The following is a 22,258-nucleotide window of genomic DNA, read 5'->3' as shown; positions in this document are numbered from 1 at the left end:
ATGTCTAAAACAAAATATATCTATTTTTGTAACATAATATAATATGTAAAACTAATATTTAGTCTTTGTTGAAAAATAGAAAACAAAAAGAGCCTTGGCACAGTTCCCTGTCAACCCCAGCAAGGTGCTGAGTAATGTCGCAAGATACTAACATATTTATTAGTTTCTATTAAAGTGTAATTTGGGATCCTGGCGACACCCCCCCTCCCCGTCCCTTCCAAAAGCAATCCTGCGTGCAACACAGGCACCTGTGCACCATGGTGCAAGGGTCTCTGCGTTGGCACTAGGGAGCCAAAACGGTGCCAGCGCGGGGAAATGACACCGTATTGGATAAATACAGCGCTTTCCTGCCCCTTCCCTGTGACACAGGGCAGCTCAGCACGGTGACTTGCTGTGCTGCCCTGCGCTACAAAGCCCATAAATTTGGGCCCTATAGGCTAAGACAGCAGGAATACGAACGTAGCAAAAAAGAAACTGGAAAAAAGAGAAAGAAAGCAGGCACAGTGAAAAAGGAAAATACAGAATAGAGAAAGTTCAAGGGTGCGCTAAACAAGCGCTGGCTCAAAATTCAAGGAATCAACGTAGCACTGCAGGCAGTGCTAGTTCAAGGAACAAGGAATTAGCTATAGCGCAGGAATCAGGAATAAAGGAAATAGGATTAGCTATTGGTCATGAGCATTCTGGCTTCCACTAAACCCGGAATTGATTGGAATAGTGTCCAGGAGCCAGGAAATCTGTATCTGCATATAGTGGAAGGTCCAGACGTTTTTTAGAAGACTGGAGAGCCCCACAATTCAGCTCCCTGGTGGTGGGCACAAGAACGTAGGGCGAGAATTGTCCATGTTAATTTTTAAATTGATGCTTTTTGTTTATATGTTTAATTACTTTAAGTTATTTAATTATTTTTGCTTCTGTTTGTTGGGTTATTGGGCGATTGGGTGATAGTGTGTTTTTAAGTGTTTAGTTACTAATGTTAATATGTTAATTATGATTTTTTCAAATTCATAATAATTTGTATGGTAATTATTCTTCATTATTTGTCAACTATTTTATTATTTTTATTATTCATTTGTGTGTTTATTGTGGGATTTGATAGGTTGTATTTGAATTAAAATATAGATGATTTTATATTGATAGATTATTTTTTACTTATGTAAATTTTTAATTGGTAAATATTTAGTTATACTTAATTGTTTGCAATGTGTTGAATTATTTTTCAATTTTTGGCCATGGGTTTATGGGAAGAGGTAAAAATAATCATTGAAGAACATATAAAATAATATTATTTTTTTATGTAATTTTTTTCCATTCTTTTTTAGTTACTTTTAAATTATTATAACTATTTTTCAATATTGCACTTTCCCCAGAATTTGTTAGGAGTGGAGTTAAAATAGTAAATCTAACCTCACCACTCAGCTCCCAAACATATGCACTTACCACTCTGTTTATTGGGCTGGAGTTAGAATTATAAAGTTGACACACCAACATGTATGTACTTTCAACAGTGTTTGTTGAACTGGAGTTAGAATAGTAAATCTGTCTACCCCAAATAGTTTCAGTTTCCCAACTATTCGTTGGATTCGAGTTGGGATAGTAAATCTACCCCCCCCCAAACAAAATATATGCAATTGACCCAATGTTAGCAGGGAAGGATTTAGAAAACTGAGTGTTGCCCCAATTATGCATTTTCCCGATGTTTGCTGGACTGAAGTTAGAATAGTAAATATGAACCCCCAAAATGTAGACATTTTCCTCAGTATTATTTGGACTGGACTTAGAAACTTGACCCCCCTCTCGCCCCCCCCCCCCCCCATGTATATGCAATTTCGCCAATCTTTACTGGACTGGAGTTAGAATAGAAAATGTGACTTGCCTAAATAGCTGCATTTTTCCCACACCTGTCCTCCTGAATAAGTTCAAATGCATTGCCTCATGCTCTGTTGTTGGGCATGAGGGTACCTCACTCTCATATCAACATGCAGCAAACATTAAACACTAGCCAAGGACAAACAGCTATTGTGTGTACTGAACAGTGTCCTACACATTTGAAGGTTCATATGAGCAGTAAGTTCAGGTTTAACTCAAAAGTGTGCCCAGAATTTACAGCTTCCGAAAACTGGCACACACACACCCATTGCAGAAAACTGGCACACTACAGGAGAGACAACAAAAAATCCTCCAAGATACCAGTTAGCCAAGCCCATCTGGCATGGTCCAGAAATTCACCAAAACAATTTGTGAGACTGGACTGTACTTATTCTGCTTTCAGCATCTTATCCGTATGGTGGATGCTTCTTGTCCTTATGGAACTACAGACCCCCTACACTTCTCATTTATTTTCAATCCCTCTTGCTGATTCTCTAGCCTCCTTACTATTAATGCTCACTGACTCACAACAACTGTTCTTTAAAATGTACAGCAACCTTCTCTCCATGCTAACCTTCTTCACAAGGCAGCCAATGCCCAGTGGCCATTTTTTCTTCTGCCTACCCTCCACACTAGACTCATCCTGCCCATCAGTGAGCGCTGATGCCAACTTACCGGTACATTTGAGGTTGGGTAGCCCCAGACTACTCCTTTCACACTTCACCTATAAAGGCACCACTTCTCCATTTTCTGCTAGTCTTTTTCTCTCTCTACCAGACCATCTCCATCATGCCTCTAGGATGCTCCTGTGTCATCATGCAGGTCCTTTCAAAATTCCTTCACTAATTTGTTAAGTCTCGAGGGCGTTTCTTCAAATTTGAGTTATGAGACAGCAGGTACAGGAAGGCATCTTCTTTATGCACATAGTAGGCTCTTAGGTATAGTGCCAAGTTCCTCTCTCTAGTCAAGGCATCATCCACCACTATCTGTATCTATCTACAAGCTTCCACTACATACACACACACACACACACACACATCAACGTTCCATTACATCAGTTTTTACTCTCATCATTCCAGACATCAGCTCAGACGTACATGGAATGGGGACACACTGGATGCTACAAGGCACGTGGGTTTTAAGTTCTTTCCAAAAACCTAGGCTTAGGTGAGATGCAAGGTTTTTCCATAAAGCAGCACTAAAAAGGTGAAAAGACTTTCTCCTTCTTCTCGTGTGGATTTCCAATTTCCATAGTTAGGTGGTTCATACTGCAGGGGGCTCTGCTGACTGCCATAGTCACTCTCTCGCTGGTCAGGAAGTGTTTTGCGTTTCTCGGCATTAAATGAAATCTGCAGTGTGGGTAATCTCACATTCGATATTCCAGGGAAAGACACTGCAGCATTAATAGAGTGATGAGGTTGGTGAGGCTCAAGGGCAAGTTACAACGCATATTTTAATTTGGGGCAGAGAAAACCGCAGTTGCGGTGGCAGTGTCCAGCTTCTCTGTTTCTGGTTGATGCCATGAGATATGTAATGTACAGGGAGCAGTTTCAGTGCAGGAATACTGCATACCATCTCCACAATTGTGAGAGAGGCTATTGTAGGAGAGACTTAATTTACCATGCCAAATTCATTTTCTTTTTTCTTTTGCCTTGACTAGACACTTATCCTAATTGGACACTTCATAATTCTTGATTCATGTTTTTGTTTCCTGTCTTTTCCTCCTTTCTGGGGCCTAAAGTTATTTTTTGCTGGCAGGTTCTTTGATCCCTTGCCTTACACATTTGCACATTTGATTGTTCCACTTTTTCGCTATTTAGGTGCCTTCTATTACCTTTAACCATGTGTAGGTCATTCTCCTATTCTCTTAGTAGTTCAACCCAATTCTGGGGTGTTCTAGTTGTTCAATTGCTCTTGTCTACTTCAATGTTTCTTGTCATCATTTCTCAGGAGATATTTATTCTACTGCCATTTTCTTCATATCTTTAGTGATTTCTTTGTGAGAACAAAGCTCTCTAGCGTTGTGTCTTGCCTATCGGTGGCTGTCAAAGTGGTAATGGAAAGAAGTCACCCTTTCCTTGAATTTAAAAAAAGACCAGTACGTGAGCTAGCACTGTGGCTAGGGCTTCAAATATATCTTATGTGATGTGGATATGGCCCTTCAGGGAGGTCTTTCAGCATTACAGCAAAATAGTTGGCTGGCTGTGTTTATACACATGATATAGAGAGCCCTGAACTTTATGCAAGGAGTAAATTCCATGAAAGTGAACCTAAAATGGTCGTGTTGCCCCAGTATGTCCCTGCCTCTATCATTTCTAAAAGTCTAACTTACATGGGGTACATTTTTAGGGCTTAAGACTGTAGATTTTTGATACAGGACCTTGAATAATTTACAAGGAACTATTATGTCAAGACCAGGACGTCTTGAAGTTACTTGACCGATGGACTGAAATGCAGACTGAAGAAAGCTTCAATTGAGTAGAGGGAATAAATCTGTGTCAGAAAAAAAAAATGTTACAAGAGAACAGAATTTCCAAGAACACTCACTGGAAATGAACTGGAGTGAGGAACAAGCAGGAGACCGAAGGTGCGATGCAACCAGCCCACTGTTAGGTCTTCTTTTGCATGTTAGGGAGGGAAAAACACCTGGAATAAGCAGTGGTAGAAACAAGAAGTAATCTTCCACTATGATGGACACCAGTAAGCCTTTCGTTCCCGTCTGTGTGGTTTTATATGTTTTTTTAATTCGTATTTTAAGCATTGTAACCGATCTTTTGTCTGAGGGGATGTTATATTTTGTGTAGGTAGCAATTTTAATTGAGTAAAAAAAAGTTTGCGTTTCTTACCGACTGCCGGCCCAGTCTTCTTTAAGGTTGTGGTGAATTGTTGGCAGTAGCGAGGATCGAAGGGTGTTTACCACTACAGTTTGTTTATGACTGTCTAACGATGTTTAGTGCTATAGTCCTTCTTTTTGTTTGCTACCGTGGTTAGCGTTTCAGCTGCTCACTGCCTCCTCTGTTTAATGAGGCAGGTGCATGGGCGTGCTTCTGGCACGCCGGAGGCACACCTAAGGCAAGCCCATCTACACCCGTCTGCGATCAGTCGGGACCAGGAGCGAGCCCTTATGCCCGTCAGAGGTCAGCCAGGTTAGTATACTTCAGTAGAGCTTCGTAACTTTACTAAACCGCTGGGAAACAAGTGTGCTCACTCCTTATCTCCGGAAAGTTTGCTGCCAGAGTGTAAACTTAGCTTGTTGGGCAAACACTCTTCGGAGTACTATTTTGGGTCCTGTAACTAAGGCTCCCGAGGGGAGGGGTGTTGCACTAGGTTATAAGATGGTGAGTGCAGGGGTTACCAAGGCACTGGACGAATTAGTACTGATTAAAATTTGTAAAAGAGCTAAACCGGTAGATACGATGAGCTGGTTCTCCACTGAATCAATTCTCCTAAAAAAGAGGTGTAAAGCTCAGGAAAGAAAGTGGAGAAAGAAATATAATGAAGAGGAAAAACTCAGCTACAAAGCTATGGTGAAAAAATATCACCATGTAATTCGCAAAGCCCAGATTGATGACCTAGTCAATAGGATGAACGCAGCCCCGAATTTTACTAAAGAAACCTATCACATTGTGAACACCTTTCTGAAGGGTAAGCCCTGCATGGATGCTCTGCCACCATTGGAGGAGCGTTGTGAGGCACTCGCCAAGTACTATTTGGAGAACGTAAACATTATTTACGACTAGCTGGCAACAGGGGTTGTAATTCAGCAGAGTGGGGAGGCAGATGTCAACTTGCTTGAGGTGATGCTCTTGAGCTTATCCCCAATAAACCATGAGGAAGTAATCAATGTACCAAGAACGGTCTCATCGGGCTCACCGTTAGATCCTGCCCCTATAGACATACTACTAAAAGGTGGAGAGCCTATGCTGTCAGCTTTGACTAACCTGTACAATTTCTCTCTACATAATGGTTAGGTTCCGGTGGAGTGGAAACACGCTATCATCTGCCCTCTGCTAAAGAAACCTTCATTGGACCCGTTAGCTGCAAAGAATTACAGAACAATCTCCCTTCTGCGAGGCCCAAGTAAGATCTTGGAGAAGTTTCTTAATGGCAAGTTATCAGCGTTTCTGGAGTTTAATAACATCCTTCATATGACCCAGATAGGATTTAAGGCGGACATAACACAGAAACTGCTTTGTTAAGGACTACAGAAGATCTGAAGCAGATCCTAGAGTCAGGGGGTTCTGTGGCGCTAGTTTTTCTTGATCTGAGCGCTGCGTTTGGTACAATCTGTCATGAAGTACTATGCATTGCCTGGAAGGTCTTGGGATCCCGGGTTCAGCCTTAAGCTGTCTGGCCTCATTTCTTAGTGAAAAGAGCTTTCAGGTCACTGAGGGTTCTCGCAAATCAACTATTTATAAATTGAGGTGCAGAGTCCGCAGGGCTCTTCACTGAGCATCATTCTTTTAAATATCTATGTGCGGCCATTATCAGACATCATAGGAGCCTTCGGTTTTTCAATGGTTTCCTATGCAGATCATACCCTGCTGGTTGTCACACTTTCCTGGGATGTTCAGTCCACCTCCACTGCTCATAAAAACTTTCTGATGAGGGTAGCAAAATGGATGGGTGACAGCTGCCTCAAGTTAAACGGTGATAAAACTGAGGTGTTGGTGGTTGGTAAAAACTCATCCCTCGGGCAAAAATACAGCTGGCGCCTGATGCCTAAAACCGAAGTAAAAAGCCTGGGGTTCATACTAAATCATAAGCTCGCCATGGCCTCTCAGGCAATCAGGGTTTTGGGGACCTGTTTTGGCCTTTTGAGGTTTCTCCGCAAAATTCTCAAATGGCTCCCACAGAATCTAGAGGAATTATTGTCCAGGGACTAATATTATTCTGCCTGGACTATGGAAATTCTATCTATTTAGGCAGCCCTAAAGCTGTGATCTGGAAATTGCAAATAGTAAAAAATGCTGTGGCAAGGCTTCTTCTGGGGGTCCATAAGGCTCACCCAGCAAGTGGGGCACCTACAACCTTGCATTGGCTTCTCGTGAGCAGCAGGATTCAATTTAAGGCCCTTTGTCTGGTTCATCGGGCCAGATACAATCAGGGTCCAAAAATTATTCAGTCATTGATCACTCTTTATCAATCAAGCAGGTCTCTTAGATCCAGATCCCTGAAGGTTCTCACCATACCCAGGATAAAAAGATTCAGGGGTGCCGATGATCTTTTTCTTATCTAGCCCCGAAGTTACTCACTACCGGCCAGCTTGAGAAGCGAAAAAAACTGTGTTTCCGTAAGCAATTAAAAACTTTTCTCTATCCTAAGGAAAATTTGATGATGGTTACTGGTTCGCTGTCAGCGTTGGGAAGCCTGGTTTCGGGTAGCCATGCACTCCACAAATCTGGTAATGTAATGTAGTGGTTTAAGAGTATGCCTCATTTCAAGCATAAAGTTATTTTTTCCAAGGCTTTCCAGATTTGTAGGTGGAATAGTATCTAGATTCTTTTGTAACCAAAGGATGGAAAGTTTTAGCAATTCTAGCATTTTCCCCACTCAGTGCCTGCAGCTGAACAATCAAAACTTAAAGTATTAGACAAGGGAAAGGCACCTGGGTTGATGTCCTAAGGCAGTGCATCCCACATGTTTCCCATCCAGGCCAAAAACACTGACACCATGTGCAACCGCAATGAGAAAAGGTTTCCAGCACAGAATAAGCAACTCTGTAATGCTTCCAAAACAACAGAAGACTGTCTTTGACTCTGCAAACAAACCACACAGAAAATGAGGCCCTTGGTAAGTGTACACAAAATTATGCCTCTTTGCAAATCAATGAGAGAGGTGATCCCACACTGTCATTAATTCTTACCTTTTTTTGGCAGGGGTGTTCATCTATAATCGCTTATAAAACTTTTTACCTAGCAGACTAGCAAGATGATTAATTTCATGCGAGATACTTGACATGAACTTCAGGGATCACAATCCTCTGACTTCAGTGCTCCATATGCCCTTACTCAAGCAATGTACTGTCTCAAAACTATATCAGAGTATAAGCAATATGAACAACAATGTGATGCTTACCTGGAGATCACCAAACCCTTGTGTATTCATGGAGTCTTTGGTAAAATCACAACTTGGCTGCTTTTTATTTGTCTTTTGGAATCAATCAATAAACCAATCAAGAAATCAATGAATCAACCAAACATCAATCAAACAGGATTTGTAGAGCACACTAATCACCCGCAAGGGTATCTTAGCGCTGAGATTTGTGCTGCTCTGGAGGCATCAGCTGAGAGGCCGGGTCTTGAGTCCCCTTCTGAATTACTGAAGAGAGGGTGAAGTCCGGAGATGAAGGGGGAGGGGTTTCCATTTTTTTGTGGCGAGGTAGGAGAAGGAGTGTCCACCACTGCTGCTTTAATGGATGCAGAGGGTGTTGGTAAGGTAGAAGGAGGTGGAACGTAGGAGACTGGAGGGTTGGTGGAAGGTCAGGTGGTGGCAGGTGTATGATGGTACTTGGTTATGCAGGGCCTTGCTGGCGTGAATCAGAATCTTGAATTGACATACCTTGTGGACGGGGAGCCTTTGGAGTTTCTTCAGGTAAGGGGTGATGTAGATGCATCTGGGGAGGTCGAGTATGAGTCTGGCCGCTGAGTTCTGGATGGTCTGCAGCCTCTTGAGGAGGTAAGAGGTAATTCCTTCACAGAGATCATTGCTGTGAGCCTAGCGGCTGGTGATGAGGGCTTGAGTGACAGTGTGTCTGGTGGAGATGGGGAGCCATTTGAAGATCTTTCAGATTATGCATAGGGTAAGGAGTTTGCTTTTGTGGAAGCATTATTAGATAGAGGATGAGCTGGGTGTTGTCTGCGTAGGGGATAAAGTTGAGTCTGTGGTTTCCGATAATGTTAGCCTGGGGGGTTATGTAGGCTTTAATCAGCGTCGCCCTGAGGGATGAACCTTGAGGGATGCCACAGATTATGTTCTTGGGCTATGAGGTAAAAGGTGGAAGATGGACTCTCTATGTTCTGCTGATGAGGAAGAAGCGATCCATTTGAGGGTTTCCTTTTAAGTTCCAAGCTGATGAAGCCTCTTTATCAAGGATTGGTGGGACACAGTGTTGAAATCTGCTGCGAGATTTGAGGAGAATCAGGGCTGCTGATTTTCCCCGGTCAAGGAGGATTCTGATGTCATTGGTAGTGGTGATCAGGGCAGCTTCAGTACTATGGTTCGTACAGAATCTGGATTGGGATGCCTCCATACCATCGTTGTTGTTGAGGTATTCCATGAGTCGGTGGTTGATGTCCTTTTCGAGGACTTTGGTGGGGAAGGGAGCAGGGAGATGGGCCAGTATTTTTTTAGCTTTTTGGAATCACATTAATGTTTCTTAAGGGGGGGGGGGTTGACTTTGGCGTGTTTCCACTCATCCAGGAAAGTGGCTCAGGTGATGGATGTGTTGAAGATGGCTGTGAGCATGTTGCTGATAGTGTTGTTGCCAAGTTTGAACATGTGGTGTGGATAGGGGTCAGTGGGAGCTCCCGAGTGGACGGAGTGCATGATGTTAGTGGTGCTCTGTGTGCTGAGCTGGTTCCAGGCAGTGATCCGGTGGTCGGGGTGGCATTTGTGAGGTCAAGGCAGCTGAAAGAGTCAGTGGCTGCAGGTTGGGATTCGACGTTTTTGTAGATGGTGGAGATCTCATCATGGAAGAAGTCTGCCAGGCAGTCACAGAGTTCTGTGAGGGGGTAATGATGTTTTCTGTCACTGAGGGGTTAGAAAACTCCTTAATGATCCTGCAGAGTTCTTTGCTGTGGTTGGAGCTGGCTTCGATGCAGTTGTCTAAGGTGTTCCTTATTGTTTCTTTTAGAAGTTGGTGGTCCTGGTTGAGTGAAGTCTTGTAGGTGGTTGAGTTGTTGTATAGTTATTTTAACCATTTTTTTTACACTTTACTTTAGTAACTATGCCTGCCATTTGTGCACTTTAGACCACTTACACATTTGCAGTATGTTTTATTTTCTTTCTCTAGTTGTCCTTTTGCCTAGGAAAGCATTATGGGCCACATGTACGTAGCATTTTGCACATCGCAAACAGCGAATAGGGCCGTTTGCAACGTGCAAAATGCACTTTGGTATGTTCAGACCCATTTTTGCGATTAGGTAAACTATTTACCGGATCGCAAAAAGGGTTTGCGAGTCGCAATTAGGAAGGGATGTTTCCTTCCTAATTGCGAGTCGCAGTCCCATGTATGCTTGTTTTGTGACGGCAAATGTGGTCGCAAAAGGATCGCAGTTAGCACCAGTGTCACACTGGTGCTAACCCATTCACAAACAGGAAGACGTCCTCATGGGACCCCTTCCCCTTTGTGAATGGCACTAAAAACATTTCTACGGACCACTGCCTGCTCTGAAAAAATGAAAACAAACTTTTCATTTTTTGTTTTTGAAATGCATTTCGTTTTCCTTTAAGGAAAACGGGCTGCATTTAAAAAAAAAAACTGCTTTATTTAAAAGCAGTTGCAAAAAGTGATGGATGGAATGCTGAACAATGTCAAACATTCACCCCCAGTACAGAGATCTGGGCCTAAATCCATCATTTTTTTGCTACCCATGCCGTTACAGTTTGGACCTAGCCATATGCAAATCAGTCTTGACCCTGTTCCCCAGGGGAACAGTCCAGCCCATGGGTACTCACAAACTTTTTCTCGGGGGCCAAAATTGCAGTATGGTTTGCGGCCGAGGGCCGCACTGAAGTGACAGCGGGGGGCGGGGCTTAGAGGGGGCGGGGCTTAGAGGGGGAACAACCACCCCACCCCCTTTTTCAAAACAATGCCCCTACCCCAGTAACACACACAGCGCGCACACATACAGCGCCATCTGCTCTCACCCCTACCCCAGTAACACACACAGCGTGCACACATACGGCGCCATCTGCTCTCACCCCTACCCCAGTAACACACACAGCGCGCACACACACAGCGCCATCTGCTCTCACCCCTACCCCAGTAACACACACAGCGCCATCTGCTCTCACCCCTACCCCAGTAACACACACTGCGCCATCTGCACACAGCGCCATCTGCTCCCACCCCTACCCCAGTAACACACACAGCGCCATCTGCACACAGCGCCATCTGCTCTCACCCCTACCCCAGTAACACACACAGCGCCATCTGCTCTCACCCCTACCCCAGTAACACACACTGCACCATCTGCACACAGCGCCATCTGCTCTCACCCCTACCCCAGTAACACACACTGCGCCATCTGCACACAGCGCCATCTGCTCTCACCCCTACCCCAGTAACACACACAGCGCGCACACACACAGCGCCATCTGCTCTCACCCCTACCCCAGTAACACACACACACAGCGCACACACACAGCGCAATCTGCTCTCACGCCTACCCCAGTAACACACACTACATTAAAAACAAATAAATAAATAACCAAAGAGCCTTACCTGACTCAAAGCACTGTAAAGATGCCACAAATGTGGAACAGCAGGCAGGCAGGCAGGCAGGTAGGCAGGCGGGCAGCAGACGTGGAGCCGGTGACAGGAAGCAGACGACCAAAGCCCCATAAAAGTTAGCTGCAAGCGCTGACTTTTATGGGGCTTTGGCTTCCAGGATCGTCAGGGCAACGCCATAAACAATGGCCGCCGTATGTAAACATAGAGGAGGGCCGCGGGAGCATGCTCCCGCGGCCCTCTTCTATGTTTACATACTGCTGCCATTATGATGTGGCGTTTGGTGTGCGTCTCGCGGGCCACCAAGCTAGGTCCGTGGGGCCGCTGGCGGCCCGCGGGCCGTACTTTGAGTACCGTTGGTCCAGCCTGAACTGCCAAGCCAGGTCCTCCCTGGACGGGAAACAAGCATCCTAGGACCGGTTTCAGGGTATCACACTTCATCAGCCAGGCTCATCAAAGGTGCCTTTTGTACGGCACACTAACACGCTGACGGTGTTGAGCGCGGCAGCGTTATACGGAGGCGAGTTAAATTCCAGATCGAGAATGGAATAATAGAACGATGATGTAATTGGTTACAACAAACAAATTAAAACAGCGTCAAATAGGAGTAGCATATGAGATCACGCTAGCAGAGAAAACTTAGTATATATATATATATTTTAAAAAAGGCACCTTTTCCAACTTCCTGAGGAGGCCCTAATCTGCAAGGCCGTAACGCGTCAATGCGTTGACCACAATAAGGAGGAGCATCAAGTTAATTATAAAATAAAAAGGAAGAATACAACAGTACCACATAAATAACAACAGGAAGTAATACCCTATTACAGTTGGTACTAGAAATATGGACTACCTCTTTCCAAAGACTGCTTACCTGAAGAAAGAGCTTAGCAGTGGATTTGATTATGAACTATAAAGGGAAAAGTGCGAAAAATAGTTGTTTGTTTTTTAATGACTTCATTAAGTATATGTTTTATTATTATATGTATATAAGTGTCTTTGTTATGGTGTGTAAAATGTGTTTTTTTCATGTTGTGTGCATATGTGAGTGATACAGGAAGAAACATCCAAGTAAAAGGAAAATAAAAAGTTGAACAGAAGTAAAACTATACCCAATGATTAAATAATATTTTCATTGTTGAGACTGTAAGGGTATCTGTCCCCTCTGTGTTAACATATTATTTGCATCACCATCCCTGTGAGGGCGGCCATTCCCAAGGGGGTCGCAAATTGCGACCTACCTCATGAATATTCATGGGGTAGGGCATTTGCAACCCCCTTGTGAATCGCAAACAGTGTCATTGACAGTGTTAAACATAAGATTTTGTGACTAGCAAATTGCGAGTCGCTCTGACTCGCAATTTGCAAGTCGCAAATCAAATCTTTCGTACATGTAGCCCTATGTTCCTAGCAAGACGTGCTTTTCACTTTGTGCATTGCTCAAGGCTGCAGCCTGATAGAGTTGCAGGCAAAGTGGTACGCTGTGTCTCCAACATTCACAGAAACATACACATCCTTATGTGGGGACATTTTCTCAGCTGTTTTATTATAAAATCACTTCTCTGTCCCATACATGTTAAAGGGAGATTCCAGCCAGATGACTACAACTGCATGCTGATTGCCTTCGCTACAGCTGCTTGCTTAGACTACCGGATCCCTCGCCTACATGGGGATGGTGTCTTTCTAGACAACAGATTTCCTTGCTCAGGTATGGGGGATAATGTCTTCCCAAGGGGGAAACCTGAAGGGTAGATTAGGGCTTATCCCGCAGATCTCTAACATAGCTTAGGTAGGAACCATACATATTATGCATATCAATCAATCAATCAGTATTTGTAAAGCGCGGCTACTCACCTGTGAGGGTCTCAAGGCGCGGGGAGGGGCCTCATCCGAAGAGCCACATCTTGAGGTTCCTCCTGAAGATGGTGAGCAACTGGCTTTTTCTGAGGTGCAGGGGGAGGTTGCTCCAGCTCTTCGCTGGAGTGTAGTTGAAGGATTGTCCGCCGAGAGTGGTTTTGTGGATGCGAGGGATGGTGGCCAGGGCCAGCGGGGTGAGGAAGGAGACGCAGTGGTTCGGGTAGGCTGGTCCTGCATTGTGTTTGGCCTTGTGTGTGTGGGTGAAAAGACTGAAGGTGATTCGCTTCTCGACCGGTAGCCAGTGGAGGGCCCTCAGGTGTTGGGAGATGTGTTCTCAGCGAGGGAGGTCCAGAATGAGTCTGGTGGTGGTGTTCTAAATGAGTTGTAGTTTTTTGATGTTTCTGGTTGAAGAGCCAGCATAGAGGATGTTGCAGTAGTCAAGCTTGCTAGTGACCAAGGTGTGGGTGACTGTCCTGCGACAGTCTGCTGGGATCCATCTGAAGATCTTCCGAAGTTTGCAGAGTGTGTGCCAGCAGGAGGAGGTGACAGAGTTTACCTGGCGGGTCATGGGTCGGGAGGAGTCAAGGATGATTCCTAAGTTGCGGGCGTGCTCTGTCGGTGCATGGGGGCGCTGAGGGATGTGGGCCAACAGGAGTCATTCCAAGCTGAGGTGGCGTTTCCTAAGATGATGAGCTCAGTCTTGTCGGAGTTGAGCTTGAGGCAGCTCTCTCTCATCCAGGCATGGTGGGACTGTTCTTGTGTTTCACTCTTCTTGTCACCATTTTGCTTCTAGCGTGTTTTATCATCCTTGTTATTGCAATCCATGCTATATTATCTAAGATGCAGTTAATTCAATAAACCTTATTGTACCATTCTCTGTTTGTCTTTGCATGTGTGAGACTAATGTAACTAAGAGAAAAGGATGAGATCTGTTTGACCATGATTCCCCTGAGGAGTCATTTCTGTCATGCGCCTGGTTGCCACGATCATCCCTGCTCTTGGGCAGAGATGAGGCACTGCTAGTTAGCCGGGAAACCTGGATTAGGCCAACAGTTGTCACATGGGGTGGGATTGGACTCAGTTCCCCACAATTTAGGTGATTCTGCCACTGTATCCCGAAGCCTCATTAGGATAATGAGGGCCTACGCAACAGTGTTGGTGGGCTCCTTGGAGGTGTGCCATTTCCTTTCCAGTTGTTTGCTCTTGCATTTCGAGGTTCTCAGTTCGGGGGTGTACCAGCTAGCTTGTTTGGAGGGCATGTTGGATTTGGTGAGTTTGGTGGGGGAGACTCTGTCAGCAAAGTTGGAAATTCAGGTGGTGATGTTTTTGACAGACTGTTCAAGGTTGGTAGAGTTGTCGGGCTGGGAAGTGCACTGAACTTCAATGCTATCTGCCCATATAACTCTACAGTCAGGGTTTTGGGCAGGGTAATCTTTAATAGAATGAGGTTCTGGGCTAATTAGTGCGACATCCTTAGACCTGGTCAATATGGGTTTAGAGAGGGTCTCAGTACAATGGATGAGTGCCTCATCATTGGTAAATATGCGATATATAGCTATCCACTCTCCTTTGTACCTTGCATTTATGAGCCTCTCATGTGCATTTGACAATGTTAATAGGTTCAAATTGTGGATGTTGCTTTTGGACGTGGGATTGGATACTGTGCTGGTTCAAATTCTGTCAGTTCTCCATTGCAATCTATATGCTAGGGTCAGGTTTTGCCCCAGTGTTGAATGCTCAAATCTGGTTAGTTTGGAATGTGGTGTACTACAAGGTTGCTTCCCAGTTCCACTCTTTTTTATTCTACACATTAGTAAATTGAATTTGTTTTTGTGTGACCTGGGACAGGATTTGTTGATAATTGAGTAAGTCATCATCTCCTCTTCACTTTAACCAGGTGATGCCATGTTGCTAGAGCACGCCTAACAGTCTAAAGCAGTGGTTCCCAACCTTTTGATTTCTGTGGACCCCCACTTTAACATTAATGGAACCCAGGGACCCCCACTGAATCATCATAGGAATTCGGGGACCCCCACCTGAGTCATTACTGGAAGCTGGGGACCTAATCTTTCAATATTTGTTAATATTTTTTTATTTTCTAGGCTCTCACGGACCCCCCGAGGAGGCTTCACGGACCCCCAGGGGTCCCCGGACCACAGGTTGGGAACCACTGGTCTAAAGTGTCTGGTGCAGCTTTTGACACCTACCCTACACAGCTGTCCTTAATCTGGATATAAACTACTCTAAGTCACCGATCATGGTTTGTGGTCGAAATAATGAAAACATGCAAATCATTTCTGTCAAAAATAACAGGCTACAAAGCGTCAATACTTTTCCATATTTAGGCATAATTTTTGATGCAACCCAGCGATGGCATTTTAACACAACAGTAAGGCGTCACAAATGAATTCAGTTTGTTGGTGCCCTTTTTAAATTGATTTAAATAAATGGCGTTCTTTGTCACACATGCAACTGTGAAACTTGTCAGCAATGCATCTTTAATGCTGGGGATATACATTTTGACAAACCATTGTGCCACCCGTAACCATGCAGTCATTAAGGATTGCTTGCAGTGTGCTAAGGGTCTTGACATCCCGTGGTTGTCGTACGTCAATCTTTGACTAATTTGGGTAGTAATACTCTTTTTGATAACCCTACAGCTGTCCACATGCAGGACAAACGCAGGGTAAAGACTTTTTGATGAGTCATCTTGAAAGTGAGTGTATTGAAATAACTAATCTACTCTACAGCGTTATGTAAAGCTGCAGATTACTTTATGTGTAGGGCTATACTTACTCCGCAATACTGGCCACAGGGAGCAAGCAGACAGTATTATTCGGATTCAGATCCAACACTGTGCAATCTGTTATGTCTTAAACAGTTTGGTAGTATTAGCTCAGTTGTATGCCCGTGTGTCCATCTCTTCAGACACTTGCGACTTCCCATAGAACATTGACGTAAGCCTATGGGAATAAGTAGCTGCTACTCATTTTATAGGAAGGATGGATGAGAGGCTAAGCAGGCTATCCAAAATATTAATCTATGACCTCCAGATTCTGCATCTGCGCACTGGACGATATTCCTATTTTTTTTCCCTGTACACTGGAGCCGATATTCTCCAGTGACCCATTTCACATGCTTGGCATTATGATGGAAATGTTTTTGTAACAGCTGAAAAAACGACATTTTCAGTAGATGACTAGTTTATTAAACTACAAACTAATGCAGGTGTGCAACCGCAGTTTAACAGGGTTATGGCTCCACGGAATCTATTGTTTAAAATATATTTATTTTGAGGTTTTATATACGGCGAGATCGGTCCGAAAATACAAGAGCGCTTTACGTGAGCACCATTTACATTACACGTTCATTTTTAAAGCATGTGGAGATTAAGTGATTTACCCAGAATTATAGGCTATCGAGCCGGCGCCGAGACTCGAAACTAGCTCCTCAGGTCTAGCCTTTATTTACAAGAGGTATTTGTGCGACAGCCCCTCTGGCCTGATGCAGCAGCACAGGAACACTTAAATGCATTGCCTACTTAGCACCCCCGGGACGCCCTCCCAGCTGCGGATGTCTCAATATATTCAGGTGACGCCACGCGACGGCCCACGCGACGACCCACGCGCCCTGTGGCCGTTACAGACGAGCATGTCCTGACCTGTCAGAGACGGCGCTTCCGCGGCAGCAGGCTTCCAGGAGGAGTCGCTAGGGCTTGGAGTCAGGGAGTCGGGTGACATCTTCAGGCGTCTCCGTGGAGTAACTCTGAAAGAAGAGGCATTTATTTACTTGTTATAAATGATGTCTTCAAACATACAAGCCTGTCCGTGGCCAACCTGTGATCCCCGCACTGAAGGTGCGGCTCATTCTGAGCTTATGTCAACTCCTTAAAACATTCTACACGCTTCAGACTGAAAATGTCCCTGCTGTATGGCAGGCAATACCATGGTGACAGAGCCAACTGCGTGTCATGGTCCCTTCATAATTAAACGCATAATTAACCAAATAATGACCAGTTTGCCCAAGGAGGTTTTCGGGCAAATGTTCTTAACCTGTAATTTTTATCTACATTCTATCCCTTATAAACTACTGCCCTTTGTTTTATTAGACTTTGCAACATTTGACTACTTTTCAATATAAATTCCTAAGAAGATGCCCCATTTCTCACTTCCGTAAACCTTTCACCTTATCGCAAAAGCTGTGGGATGAAGTGTCAATGAAGGACCAAATCATGTGGCAAAGTGCGCTAAGTCATGAAGCAAGAAGTGTCAAAATATGCAGCAAGAAAATAAAATGAATCAGCAAATTATGCGGATACAAGCAAAATTATTCACACATTTTATTACATAACACTTGTTAAATAATACTTGTTTTTGTACGACGAATGCCTTATATACTCAGCAGAAATTAGTCAAACTGAGATCGAGCAACAGTTAGCGATTTTGTCTTATATAAAAGCATAGAAACGCCATTTTATCAACACTGTTCTTTCCAGTTCCCGGACTGAAAGTGTGGAAAACATACAGTGTTGTGAAATTACAACCCTAAAGTACAAACTTCTTGTGCAAAATTCCCTTACTTTCTATAAAATCAAGTTATGTTCTAAAACCTTTAAAGTTTAAGTTACATTTTATGTTTACTGTACAAGGTTTATGGAAAAACATTTTTCCACTAAGACACAGTCCAGGAGGACATTAGACTGCATTTATTTATATGTATGATTATGGACATGACTCAGTAGGAGACAGTTTATGGATCAGGACATTGGGGTAATAGGAATGTCCTTTCTAGTTTTTGGCATTAGTGGTTAATAGGGTGCACGGTAGAAACATTATATATCAGCGTCCTTCAAACTGTGGGGGAAGCCCCCGGAACCTGTGAAAAAAATGCCAGACGAAGCGGGAGGGGGAGCAACCCCAGAGTCCATTGTCCATGGGAAAGATTTCAACAGATGGCATTTGTCCTTAATTTTAGCCTTTATGCTAAATACCTATTTTACAGTTAAATTCCTCTGCTGAAGTGGAGGGTTCCCTGTGCCAGGCCCCAGCACAGAAACAAGCCTTCTCACTAGGGCGCCAGCTGACTGAAAGAAATGCAGATCAGTGAAGTTGGTTAACATGTAAAGGCTGCTCGGGAGCTGGCATTAATTGATGGAGATACACTAAAGCTTCTAGAACACAAACATTTTTTTTTTTCAGAGGTATTATAGGGGGTGCTTCAAAGCGGTGTTGTGAACTGCCTGCTTTTAATAGGCAGTTGTAAAACTGTTTGCACTAAGTACGTTCTCCATATTACTAAAATGTACACTTTGAAAACACTTTGGAAACACTTTTTCAATTTTAACTGACGTTTGTGTCCACATTTTGTGCCAGTCTATCTTACTGCAAATTTAAACTAATGACTTAGACATTCACAGTACTTTCTGTGACAGGCAGGGACCTTCTAGCACTTAACATACACAAGTCACTATTTATTGCTGAACCAAACAGAATTCCGTTCAGTGGTCTTCTGTTTGCACACACACATCTAGAGGGATCACATTAACCAACACATGTTTCACAACATAAAATAGCATACATCCCACAGGTTTTTTTAAACTTAAATTTACTTTTCATGTAAGGTGTGTACTATTTTATATGCTGATACCTGATGGAAAAAAGATAAAAAAATAGTCACAAAATATTTTGTTCTTTTTAGCTGTGCCTTTGATTCCGCCTCCACGCTCACTGACCACATCCCTATTCCACACATGATCACAGTATCCATACTTTTTTAATTTCCTTCTATTCTCTCATGGAGAAAGCCAGTGGTGTTAGCATATGTTGGCCCACAGGCCCTCACCTTCACTATAAACCTTTTTAGACATTGTGTCAAATTAAGCTGTGATCTGTATTACATAACACAATGTACTATTCTTCCGACAGAATTGTATGAAACACTGTCCTCTAGTGCTAAAGGGAAATGAGAAAAAGAAAGTTATCTAGTCAGTTGCTTAATTGCACTGTGTGTGACCAGGAACCCTGGGTTCAAATACTGGCTCACCCACATGACTAAATTGTGTGATTGAAGTTTTATCAAGTTATTTCTTGTGTCTAGTTTACTTGATAGTGACATTTGAGAGCACAATCAAGTAATTCAGTTCAAGATGTATCCTGTGTAAAAACCTAACCTGTATATTCATTAGGAGCCTGTAATGTTCCTCCATCCATTAAAATAATATTGTCCATGACAAGGAAAACCTGACAGTTTGTACCCTTTGTTCAGTTCTGGCTTTATCAGGGTAGAGGTTTAATAAATATTTTAAAGTTCAAGTTTAGAAACGTCAAGTTCAAATAAACGTCAATGCAATGTTGTGATCTAACATACTAAACTGAAACACTTCTATGTCCTAAAGAAACACTTTCTACATTTTAAAGTCTTTATCATGTCTTTATATTTTGTTTGTTTTATAATTTGTATCCCACATTTTTTGCAAGTTCTGCATGCTCTTTGGCGCTTAGGGATCAGTCAGACAACTGGTGCAGACTTGGCTCGACTGTAGAGCCATTTTTAGACATGGAAAGAGTGGGCAATTTCCCCAGGGCCCAATATTCAAACCCACCCTCCACAAGCACTACCAAAGGTCCATCGCAGCAGGCTGGAGAGAGCAGACACAGGCTCCCAGTCTGCCTGGGAGTGCCCTGGCTGGGCACGCCCAGCCAATCCTGACGCTGCTTGAAGCAGCGTCAGGATTGGTCGCAGAGCAGGCTTGGAGCCTGTGCCTGCAGTGACGGGAGAAAGAGGAGTGGCACAGCAGCGGATCAGGTAAGTTTTATTTTTTAAACTAAATTTTCCACCCTCCCACCCCACCACCCCTGCGCACTGCACCTGCTCAGCCCCGTCCCTTGTGAGTGCAGCGAGCCACGTCTGCAATAAGGCTTGCAGCGCTATCCTGCGCCAAAACCTTGTAAATATGCTCCTGAGTGACAATTAATAATGTGACAATTCAATGAAATTGTGTGCCCACTTTACATATCCCGTAACGCTTCACACAAGTGAAAGTACTAAAACCATAAATTCTCTAACCAAATATACACATAAACATTTTAATCTGTTTTTTATTTTGCTCCTAAAACTTTGATGAGTTTGGCAACCAAAAGTTCCCTTATACACAAATAAATCATACATCTCAACGCCAGTTGTCTCCTGCCTCTCTCTATGCCAGGTCCCCAAAGGCCTAGGGCATACTTGATTCTCAGTTACCTTTCTAATAACTTTTCTATAGTAAGCTTGTTTCAACTAACCCAATTCATGTGCATTGTATGTAGAGGTTTTGGAGTTGAAAGCTTAGAATATTTCTACACAATGCATTTGTCTAATTTTATATTTTACTTTCCAAATATATCTTTTTGCTAAGTGAAGGCTTCTCTTCACCTATGATGCTGTTGTGTACACTTTCACAAGCTTTCCCGCAGTTTTTGATTTACACTGAATTAATCCAGGTGTGAGTTGTGTACTATGTATATGACCGTGCACACAAATCCCCCCTTTTCACTAGGGCATCAGTGAACGAAAAATATATTTTTAAGTTTCTATTTTTATAACCACAAAACAGGTGAAAAAATAGCAAGCTTTACAAAATATCGTTTTATTGTTATTTGTTCCATTTAGTAGAACATTATTTTCCGTGAAGAGTTGTTTGGGAAATTTTGGAGCACGTTCCCACACATAATGTTGGTTCATTTAAAAGTTGTTAGCAGTGCAGCAGAGTGTGGGAAGGCATAGAAAATGTTTGTGATTGCCCACAAAGTTTAAATCTTGAGGACACAACATTTTCTAGGGCCATTCCACTTACTCTCTTGTGAACACGTCAGGGATACTACTGGTAACCGTAGAAATTCCATTTACCTGGCATACCTTCCAAAGGCGTCAATGACATCTTTCCATGGTAAAACACAGGCTGTACCTTTTACATGCCTTGTTATGACATTAGTGCATTAATTGTTTTGTCAAACTTTCTTTATTGATTTTTTTATAGGGCACAGTACCATACAGACATAGTGCAGCTGAAGGAAGTCATCGAACATTACTTCAGGATGGCAATGATACAAACATTTGATGTATAAATATGGCATTAATAATACAGTAATCGTGGTCTAATCTATCACTGTCAACAGGTTAGCATTATAATGTGCAATTCCAGGGCCCAACATTCCTCCCCTTCCCAAAAAATGCCAAACAATAATCCATGAGTGTGAGTAGTGAAATCATAGAGTGTGCCATAGGTGGGGAGCGATTCGGTGGGGGCAGGGTTTCGTAGGAGCGAGCCTAGGTCACGGGAGAGTGACCTTCAGGTCTTTCAGGAGAATCAAAATTGAAAGAGGTGCAGGGCCCTTGTGCAAATGGGGCTGAGGTGCGCGTGTTCCTCCAATAGAAAAGTGACCCCCACTGATATATAAAATCCTTGTATTTATCCTGTAGAATGTCTGCAATTCTTACCATTGTCAGTGCTTGCCAAAGCCTGGCGTTCCATTGTGAGAATGAGGGTGATATGGGTTTCCTCCAGACTGCTGCAAAGGCTGTCTTAGCAGTCCTTAAACAAAGCCACATAATGGAGTGGTGGCTCTAGATTTGGTGTTGTAGAGTTTCGTCCTACAAACCCCAGTGTAAATAGAAGGGGATAGTCCAATATAATTTTAATTTGTGCCAAGATTTCTGCCCATAATGGCCGAATGATCAGATAATCGCATCAAATGTGTTGGAAGTCACCAAGTAGCCCACAACCCCTCCAGCATTAATCAGATGTTTAAGGGTAGATTGTCTTAAGTTTGGTGGGGTAAAGGTACCAATTGAACAGAGTTTTATATTGAGCTTCTGTGAGCCCCAGGGAGTGATTACATCTGGGGATGTCTATCCATAGTTTCTGCCACTGTCTCTTAGGTATTGGGTCAAAGAGAATTTTAGTCCAAAGTTGTAAATGGTGTGGTATGGCTGAGGGGAAGGTCTCGAGCAGGAGAGTATAGGGGAAAGAGATAGAGCCCTTGGTGCCTCCCGCTTGTCTTACAAATTTTTAGACGGGGAGAAACGCCTAGTGGCTGCCAAGCA

The 22,258-nt window shown here is 43.4% G+C and overlaps 1 protein-coding gene across 1 annotated transcript in view; it reads right to left on the bottom strand.

Annotated features, from left to right (window-relative positions):
• LOC138302052 (M-phase inducer phosphatase 1-A-like) overlaps nucleotides 1-22,258 on the bottom strand; it is a 118,867-nt gene that overhangs the window by 84,145 nt on the left and 12,464 nt on the right. Inside the window, exon 3 of the mRNA XM_069242452.1 lies at nucleotides 16,836-16,939. Coding sequence (XP_069098553.1) covers nucleotides 16,836-16,939 — 104 coding nt within the window. The remainder of the gene's footprint in view (nucleotides 1-16,835; nucleotides 16,940-22,258) is intronic.

The sequence above is a fragment of the Pleurodeles waltl genome, chromosome 6 (assembly GCF_031143425.1).
Source record: "Pleurodeles waltl isolate 20211129_DDA chromosome 6, aPleWal1.hap1.20221129, whole genome shotgun sequence".
Taxonomy (NCBI): Eukaryota; Metazoa; Chordata; class Amphibia; order Caudata; family Salamandridae; genus Pleurodeles; species Pleurodeles waltl.
This window is presented reverse-complemented; position numbering and strand designations above follow the sequence as displayed.